At 59.0% G+C, this 9324-nt stretch overlaps 1 protein-coding gene across 2 annotated transcripts in view; it reads left to right on the top strand.

Moving 5' to 3' along the window:
* SMTNL2 (smoothelin like 2) overlaps window positions 1-9324 on the top strand; it is a 27638-nt gene that overhangs the window by 6942 nt on the left and 11372 nt on the right. For both annotated transcript variants that reach the window (XM_017860220.1, XM_017860219.1), the window contains exons 2-7: window positions 2246-2333; window positions 2864-3106; window positions 3933-4008; window positions 5553-5735; window positions 7005-7122; window positions 7357-7508. In XM_017860220.1, the coding sequence (XP_017715709.1) occupies window positions 2279-2333; window positions 2864-3106; window positions 3933-4008; window positions 5553-5735; window positions 7005-7122; window positions 7357-7508 (827 nt within the window). In that variant the 5' untranslated portion in view covers window positions 2246-2278. The remainder of the gene's footprint in view (window positions 1-2245; window positions 2334-2863; window positions 3107-3932; window positions 4009-5552; window positions 5736-7004; window positions 7123-7356; window positions 7509-9324) is intronic.

Below are 9324 nucleotides of genomic sequence, written 5' to 3'. Positions count from 1 at the left end.
AAAAAAAAAGACAAAAAAAAAAAAAATAAGCAATTCTCGTGCTTCAGCCTCCCTAGTAGCTGGGACTACAGGCACCCACCACCGTGCCCAGCTAATTTTTGTATTTTTAGTAGAGATGGGGTTTCACCACGTTGGTCAGGCTGGTCTTGAACTTGTGTCCTCAGGTGATCCACCCACCTTGGCCTCCCAAAGTGCTGGGATTCCAGGCGTGAGCCGCCGCGCCCGGCCCCGTGGCTGGCTTCTTGATTCCCTTCCTTCCTGGCCCTGGTTTTCTCACCATTCTTCAGGGGCTCCTCCTACCTGTCTGGCTGCTCCTCATCCTCCGCAGACTGCTCTTCTGCTTCCTGAAATGTGGGGGCCTCATCCCAGGGGCCCCAAGCTGCTCTTCCTCTGCTGGGCTTCCAGGAGCCCAGTGGATGCCCTGACTCCTGTTTTTCCATGCTCATCCTTCTTTTCTCTTAAACTCCAGACTCAAAAATCCAGCTACCTCCTCAGCTCCCTGATGCTCCAGGTGCCCCAGGCACTAAACATGTCCCAACGGAAACTCTCATTTACCCCCTAACCCTGCCCTGACCCACCACGCCTGGACTTGGGAGAGGCTTGGCACCCTTCCTCTCCCACGTCCACCCAGTCTCCCGGCCGGATCCCTTTTCCCCCAAAGCTCTGAGTCCTTCTTGCCTGTGGCCCTCCCAGTGCCCCATCTCCCTTCCCCAGGTTCCTGCCCAGGACTGGTGAAGTGTCTTGCCAACTGGTCTCCACTCTCTGGCATCCCCTAAAGGGTGTTCCTGAAACACAGAGCTGAGGACCTTGCGCTCCTTCTTGTCTAAGGCGCCAAGTACCCAGGGCAGGCAGCTTGGGCAGCATGGCACTTCTCCATCTGCCTGAGTCCTGGACGGGCGTGATCAGGATACCTGTGCTTTCGATGTCTCTCTGCAAAAGCAGACACTAATCACTCTGCTGGCCATGCCCTCCCTTGCTTATCCACTGGGCTCACTCTGGATGTGGCTCAGGCACCCCTGCCTCTGAGAAGCCCTCCTTGCCCCACTGGGTCAGATGAACCCTGCGTGAGGCATCCTTATTCTGGCACGGCCCCCTGTGTTCACCAGCCTGGCTCCCCTACCAGACTGATTCCCCCTCGCAGGGTGGCACCTCCCGCATTGGTTGCAAAGGGAGCTGAGCCATCTGGGTCCAGGGAGGCATCATTATTGCCTGGGAACCTGTAGACCAGGAGGCATCTGGGAGAGGCACAGCCGACCTCTCAAGCCGCTCGTCCTGGGCTCATGGTGGCGCCCCCACCAGCCCCACAGACACTCTCAGCCCTTCACACGCCCTCACTGGGAGGAGGGCAGGACCAAGGTTGAGGACTTCTCCCCTGGCCACACGTCCCAGCTGTTTTTTGCTGTATCAGTGTGGCCAGGGCACATGCCCTCTCAGAGTCCTCAGGTCCCATCTGTCAAATGGCTCTGGCAGCACCTACCCGGGAGGACAGTTGCTCTAAGCGGTGTGCCCAGAAAAAGGGCTGGATGTTTGGTAGATGCCATGTGGCACTTGCCTGGCCTGGTCCCGTTTCTCAAACAGGGAAACTGAGACCCCGAGGGGAACTGATGTGGCCCAGGTCACATGGGTGGGTGGCAGCACAGCCTGGATCCCAGTCTCCCCAGTGGCTCTTGGCCTTGGCCGTCTTGTCTGCCTCTACCTGCCCCACCCACTACTACCGCCCAGCTGGGATGGATGAGTCGCACGGAGCTGGTCAGGGCTTTGCACTCTGCACAGCTGGGTGAATCTTGTGTCCCTGCCTCCCAGGCAAAGGCCTCAGCGTGATCGGGGCTCTGTGGCGCATTGTTGGCCCCGAAGGACCTGGTGCCACTGGTTCCTGCTGCCCCTGCATGGGCAACCAGGCTGGCCTGGCCCAGCTGAGAGGGGCGGGGGGCCAGGCACTCCTGACCCCACCATCTGGGCCAGCCTGGGGGAAAGGGTGAGGTGACCTAACGTCATTGGAACCCTGAATCTTGACTTCTGTCTTCAGCTTTCTGGGACTCTGGGAGGAGCCCGGTGGAGACGTTTCCCTCCCAGGGTCTCAGGGGCTCAGCAGTTAGAGTGGGGCCATCCCAGCTTCTGCTGTGTGGCTTGGCCCATCATTTGCTCCCTGGGGGCTGTTTTCTCTCAACATGATTGGTGTTTTGCCAGAACAGGAGGGGGTCTGGCCCTAGCTGATGGGGTCTCGGTGATGTTTGTGTCTCTGTAGAGTTTGGATCATGATGAGGCCAGCGAGTCGGAGATGAGAAAGACCTCAAGCTCGTGCATCATGGAAAATGGGCACCAGCCGGGGGCAGGTAGGGGTAGGGCTGTGGGCAGAGGAGGGGTGGCTGGGTAGGTTTGGGGGTTAAGTAAGGCCCTGGTCAGGTATCTTCTGTGCCAGGCCAGCCCTTGGCCTGAGTTGGGACGCACTCTATCCTGAACCCCAGCAGGGAGAGAGGCTGCCGGGAGAGCAGTGTCATTCAGTAGAACCTGTGACACACAGAGGGAAGTTGGGAGATCTCAGGAGGTAGTGAGCTCTCCCGTGTCTCCAGGAAAGCAAGTAGAGGCTGAGGAACTTTTCTAAGCACTGAGTAGGGTAGAGAGTGGGCTGATGAGCCAACTAGTATTTATTAAGCTGGCCATGAGGGGAAGCTGGGAAAAATCAACTCTGGTTGGAGCAGTAAGATATCCCTGAAACGGGAGGTCAGGGAGGCTGGAGCAGTCAGGGAGGCCTTCCTACAGGAGGTGGGAGGAGGGTCCAGGGAGGCTAGAGCCTTTCTGGGAGGTCTCAGAACTCCGTGGCTGCCACGGCTGACCACCCACCCATACTGGTCACATGTTACAGGTCCAGGCGACGGATCCCCCGAGGTCGCTCAAACCTTCTCGGCACCAGATCCCCCCAGGCCTCGCCCTGTGAGCCTCTCCTTGCGGCTGCCCCACCAGCCAGTCACGGCCGTCACCCGAGTCTCTGACAGGTTCTCTGGGGAGACTTCAGCAGCGGCTCTGTCACCTACGTCTGCTGCCACCCTCGGGGGCCTCAACCCAAGCCCCAGCGAGGCCACCACGCCCTGGACTCCCAGTCCTGGCGGTATGAGCAGGACAGCGTGGCCTTGGGGCAGACCTCCCCTTGGGATGGGAGAGGGAGGGCCGGGGCTAGGGAGGGGGAGTCGTTGGGTGACTTGGAAAACGAGGAGCCAAGCCCAGCCCTGCCTCTGCCTGCCATGTCTGCCCCTTCCTTTAGCCCATCCTCCTGGGCTCCTGCCCAGAGAGGCTGTGAAATAGCATTCTGGTGCTATTTGCCAGAAAGTCACAATTCTCCTTTTATTATTAAAGAAAAAAAAAAGCCAAGCCTGCTACCCTACCCCTACCCCCAATCACAGTCCTGCTGGCTGGGGCGGGAGGCCTGCCCCACAGGGAAGGCCCCACTCACCTGCCCCTGCCTGCAGCCCTACCCCCTGGTGGGGTGACCATGGCTTTTATTACAGGTGGAGGCCACAGTTGGAAGGTGGCCTCTTGCCCTGCAGGTTGGGCACCGTCCCCTCCCTCCCTCAAGGCCCCAGGCCCGACTTGGGCCTGTGGCCAGGTCTCCATGACATGTCCTGGGGGAAGCCGTGTGGGCCTCTATAGGGAGGGTTTGGGAGCAGTGTTCGCTGGATACACAGCTCGGGCCCTGGGCTCTGTGCTCTCAAGAGCAGGACAGTTGAAAAGACCTCTTTGATGTTGTTGCTGTGTGTCCCCATCCTCCTTTCTCCTCCACTGTCCACTGGGGCAGGGCCGGCTTAGCCCAGAGGGTTAGCTCATCCTTGCCGTGATGCCGGGAAAACGAGGCAGAGCCGGATCAGAGGAAGGGAGGCTGTGGCGCGCCGTGCCTGGGGCCAGGGTTTGTTACTTCTCTCCCTCTCTCTGTTCCGCAGAGAATAATTCCTCCTTCGCGCGGTCTGTGTCGAGCTCTGGCTACGGGGCAGTGACAGCAAGCAAACACAGCAACAGGTGAGCCAGGGCCCGTGTTCCGGTGGGGTCGCTGCACCCAGGTGTCTTCTCTGCTTTGGACGCAGGCTGCCCAGGGTCGGCTCTGGGGTTGGCGTCTCCACGGAAGGCTCAGGGCTGGATCTCTGGAGCACTGGGTGGCAGGGTTGGGGGTAAGGTCTGAGCAGGGGGAGTGAGGCAGTGGGCCTCGGTGGAGAGCTTCATTTGGAGAAATAGGGCCACAGGCTGGTTTCTTTGTGGACCCTTCAAGTCAGTCAAAAGATTGGAGGAGGGGTTGGGCGCGGTGGCTCATACCTATAATTCCAGCACTTTGGGAGGCCGAGGCGGGCAGATCACCCGAGGTCAAGAGTTCAAGACCAGCCTGGCCAACATGGTGAAACCCCGTCTCTACTAAAATACAAAATTAGCCGGGCATGGTGGCAGGCGCCTGTAATCCCAGCTACTTGGGAGGTTGAGGCAGGAGAATCACTTGAACCCAGGAAGTGGAGGTTGCCATGAGCCGAGATAGTGCCACTGCACTCCAGCCTAGGCAACGGAGTAAGACTCTGTCNGGAGAAATAGGGCCACAGGCTGGTTTCTTTGTGGACCCTTCAAGTCAGTCAAAAGATTGGAGGAGGGGTTGGGCGCGGTGGCTCATACCTATAATTCCAGCACTTTGGGAGGCCGAGGCGGGCAGATCACCTGAGGTCAAGAGTTCAAGACCAGCCTGGCCAACATGGTGAAACCCCGTCTCTACTAAAAATACAAAAATTAGCCGGGCATGGTGGCAGGCGCCTGTAATCCCAGCTACTTGGGAGGTTGAGGCAGGAGAATCACTTGAACCCAGGAAGTGGAGGTTGCCATGAGCCGAGATAGTGCCACTGCACTCCAGCCTAGGCAACGGAGTAAGACTCTGTCTCAAAAAAAAAAAAAAAAAAAAGATTGGAGGAGGCAGGAGGGGGAGGACAGGAGCTTTGTCTTCTTCTATCCCAGCCAGCTAGGGTCCCTCGGAACTTCCTGCCCATGGGCTGTGGGCAGGGGCAGGTGAGCGGGGCCTTCCCTGTGGGGCAGGCCTCCCGCCCCAGCCAGCGGGACTGTGATTGGGGGTAGGGGTAGGGTAGCAGGCTTGGCTTTTTTTTTTTCTTTAATAATAAAAGGAGAATTGTGACTTTCTGGCAAACTGTTCTGGGGAAAACAAAGGTGGTCTTTTCTCATGGTGGTGGAGGCTGGAGGCCTGGTCCCTCCAGGGCTGGTTCTGAGCACACCTCCTGCCTGTGGAGGGGGTCTCCTTGTCCTCCCCAGGCATTGACACCTGCAGAGGGGTGTTTATGTCCAGATCGGGGGCCCAGTGTCTCTCCTGAGTTGGGCCTATTGGCCAGGCCCTCCAGGCAGCACAATTCAGAAAAGCTGCTAAACCAGCTGGGGACCAGAGCAAGGACGCCTCCTCTCTGAGCACCCATCACGGTGCAGGCTGCCTTGTCCACACTCAGTGCGATGGAGACCCAGGGGCCTGGTGAGCTAGTGATGCCTGCTGGGCCCAGGTCCCAACTCGGCGATTCTCTCCTCAGCCCACCGCTGGTGACACCACCCCAGTCGCCCGTGTCCCCGCAGCCACCAGCCACGACTCAGGTCCATCGGCAAGGGGAGCGTCGCAGGGAGCTCGTGAGGTCGCAGACGCTGCCCCGCACCTCAGGGGCACAGGCCCGAAAGGCATTATTTGAGAAGTGGGAGCAGGAAACAGCGGCGGGCAAGTACGATGCTCCCTCACAGACTCACAGATAGGCCGGGCCCCCACACTGTGCCCAGACCCAGACAGGGGTGGAGTGGGTGCAGCAGAGCAAGTTTCAGCCCTGTCCTGTTCCCCAGGGTGCTGTTGCCCAAGACAAGATCTCTTGGGCAAGGCACAAAGTTAGGGCTGGACCACAGGGCAGGTTGGGGGGACACGGGGCCCCAGTTGTTGGGGGAAGACAGCTATGAGGCAGGGAACCAGGAAGGCCTGGTGAGAGCCCCTCTCTCCTCCTCCATTCCCGAGGCCCCCTGTCCTGTCGCTGGTGCCCCCAGGCTGCCCTCATACCCACGTTCCCCACGGGTTGTGGCTTCTTTAGTTTCTGGGCATGACCGGGAACTGGGTGGCGACTGGGATTCCTGGCCAGAGCTGGGAGGCCCAGCGCGGGGTTGGTCTTGCCTGCGGACTGAAGGTGATGCTATGGGGCCAAGCGGCCTCCAGCCCGCTACTAGGTCTTGAGAGACCTCGGGTCTTGAGAGATTCTCGGGCTCCAGCCCACCTTTGCATATTCAGCCAGTCCTCGTGTCAGTGCATGGTATTGATGCCTGCTGTGTGCAGAGTGTGATCGAAGCGTGGTATTGATGCCTGCTGTGTGCAGGGTGTGGCCCAAGCATGGTACGGATGCCTGCTGTGTGCAAGGTGTGGCCCAGGCCTTGTGGGATAATGAAGATAACAGCCAGTCCCTGCTCCACTCTAGTGAGGGAGACCGACCCAGGACGTGTCCCCACTTGCCCCAAACAACCTGGTCTAGGCCATTAGGGACTGTCCTTGAGGCCCAGAAGAGGAAATCATCCCTCCTGGTGAGGAAAGAGCCATCAGGGAAGGAGGCCCCCCATTAAGAGGGGGGCTCAGAAGGAGGGGTGGGAGGAAGGAACTGGGAAAGGTGTTCCAGGCAGAAGGCAGGGGCCTAGGGCCATGTGGGCCAAGGTCTTCTGTCTCAGGATTCCCAAGTGTCCCCTGCTTCCTGGGTGGGGAATAAACGGGACCTGGAGGGCTGTAGGGGTGTGGATGGTCCTGCCACATACCATCAAAGGAGACTGTGTCGCTGGTATATGGGGCCGTGCCGTGGACATGGGCACAGCTGAGCCTGTGTGCTGCCAGCGTCTCCCCTGGGTGAGCAGAGCAGGTGGGAGCATCCTCCCTGGTGGTGCAGGGATGGCCTTCCCTGCCCCAGACCCGCACGGGGAGATGGTAGCTGGAGGGCACCCACAGCAGGCCTGCCATCTCTCTGCAGGGGGAAAGGCGAGGCCCGGGCCAGGCTGAAGCGGTCGCAGAGCTTCGGTGTGGCCAGCGCCAGCAGCATCAAGCAGATCCTGCTCGAGTGGTGCCGCAGCAAGACGCTGGGCTACCAGGTGAGCCCTGGCTCCCCTCCAGCTGCTGGGACCCCCAGCCAAAGACCTGACCAAGCATTGCCATTGTTCTTATTCTCCCGCCTGGGCAGGAACCCGCTGAGGTTGGGGTTAAGGGGTAGGAACCACAGTAATTACGCCTTCCGAGTGGGTGCCTAGCTGCCCACGGCGTGTGCTGAGAAGCTCCAGGAATCCGGTGTCTAGGCCCCTGCACTGACCCCACTCACCCTGTTGCAGCACGTGGACCTGCAGAACTTCTCCTCCAGCTGGAGCGATGGCATGGCCTTCTGCGCCCTGGTACACTCCTTCTTCCCCGACGCCTTTGACTACAACTCCCTGAGCCCCACGCAGCGGCAGAAGAACTTTGAGCTGGCTTTCACCATGGCTGAGTGAGTCCCAGCCCAGTCCCTGAGCCCAACTTCTTCCCCAGGTGGGGCATGGGGGTGAGTAGGATGTGGCGCCGCTGTCTGCAAAGCTGAAGGACCCTGGGGCCATGTGGTCTGTGTACCTCTTGTGCAGATGGGAAGACTGAGACCTGGAGAGGGATTTTCCCAGAGTCACGCAGCACTCAGTGGTGGAGGGGGACTCTGTTCCTGGGGACCTGCCCTCTTTGCTGGGTGCCCAGCTTCCGAGGTGCACTCTGGGAGACCAGCCACAGAGCAGGCATGAAGGGCAGCGGGACAGGGTCCCCCAGAGCTCTGAATCTGTCCTCTCTGGACTGATGGAGAGATGCCATTGCTTGCATGAGCCACAGCTGCCAGTTAGCGAAAAACTGGATACGATCTGGGCCACTTACAAGGAGATTTTTGCTTCCAATAAGATTTTCCTTCCCTAGGCCAGGCACAGTGGCTCAAGCCTGTAATCCCAGCACTTTGGGAGGCTGAGAAGGGCGGATCATGAGGTCAGGAGATCGAGACCATCCTGGCTAACACGGTGAAACCCCATCTCTACTAAAAAATACAAAAAACTAGCCGGGCGATGTGGCGGGCACCTGTAGTCCCAGCTACTCCGGAGGCTGAGGCAGGAGAATGGCGTAAACCCAGGAGGCGGAGCTTGCAGTGAGCTGAGATCCGGCCACTGCACTCCAGCCTGGGCGACAGAGCGAGACTCCGTCTCAAAAAAAAAAAAAAAAAAGATTTTCCTTCCCTAAATGGTGTTCTAGCATTTACTGTGAAAATGCCTAGCTCCTTAGGTCCCACCCCTAGGGTGAAGACTTGGGGTTGGCTCTGGGGTCAGGAGGCACCTGGAAAGCCAATTTGGGATTTGGTTTTTGGCCGAGGGCCTCAGGAGAGTTGGCAGAGTCAGGTCTGTCTGCCAGGGCTCCAGCGAGGGACAGGCGCACAGTCAAAAACTAGGCGAGGAGAGTTTAACAAAGGGACTCTTTACAAAGGTGTGGGCAGGAATGAGGTCGTAGGCCAGGCTCCATGCAGCAGCCTCGGGATAACAGCAGTGCAGCGGATACCAGCCCGTGGCCTGGGTCGGGAGGATTGTCTGATAAGAGCTGCGCTTTGGGCAAATGGTTGCAGTCAGCTCCCTGCGACCTGGCAGGGAGGGAGCTATGGATAAATGTCCCAACCTCACTCCCCTCCTGCCTCACGCCAGGGCCTCTTGGTGACTGAACCCCATCTGAAGACAGAGGGCCAGGAGCGGTATCTGTGGTTCTTCTTGGCCCCCAGGGCAGGGAGCAGGGCACCACTCAGGAACATGAGTGGTGTTCGGGGCTGCCGGATGCTAAGCTCTCTGAAACGCAGAGAAGTAAGGCCGTCCCCAAAGCCGAGTCTTCCGGAGGGCGAGTTTGTTACTCTTTCCCTGCCTTTGTGCCTTGTGTAGTCAGCCTCTGACGCCGGTCTGCAACTGACTCTATTTGTTTCTGGTCTGAGTCCTCAGTGCCCACATTTAAGAGTGGTCCTTGACCAGGCGCAGTGGCTCATGCCTGTAATCCTAGCACTCTGGGAGGCTGCGGCGGGTGGATCGCCTGAGCTCAGGAGTTCGAGACCAGCCTGGCCAACACGGTGAAACCCTGTCTCTACTAAAATACAAAAAATTAGCCAGGCATGGTGGCGGGCGCATGGAGTCCCAGCTACTCAGGAGGCTGAGGCAGGAGAATTGCTAGAACCCAAGAGGTGGAGGTTGCAGTGAGCCGAGATTGCACCACTGCACTCCAGCCTGGGTGGCAGAGTGAGACTCCGTCTCTTAAAAAAAAAA

Source organism: Rhinopithecus bieti, unplaced genomic scaffold (genome assembly GCF_001698545.2).
Source record: "Rhinopithecus bieti isolate Rb0 unplaced genomic scaffold, ASM169854v2 scaffold_54263, whole genome shotgun sequence".
Taxonomy (NCBI): Eukaryota; Metazoa; Chordata; class Mammalia; order Primates; family Cercopithecidae; genus Rhinopithecus; species Rhinopithecus bieti.
This window is presented reverse-complemented; position numbering and strand designations above follow the sequence as displayed.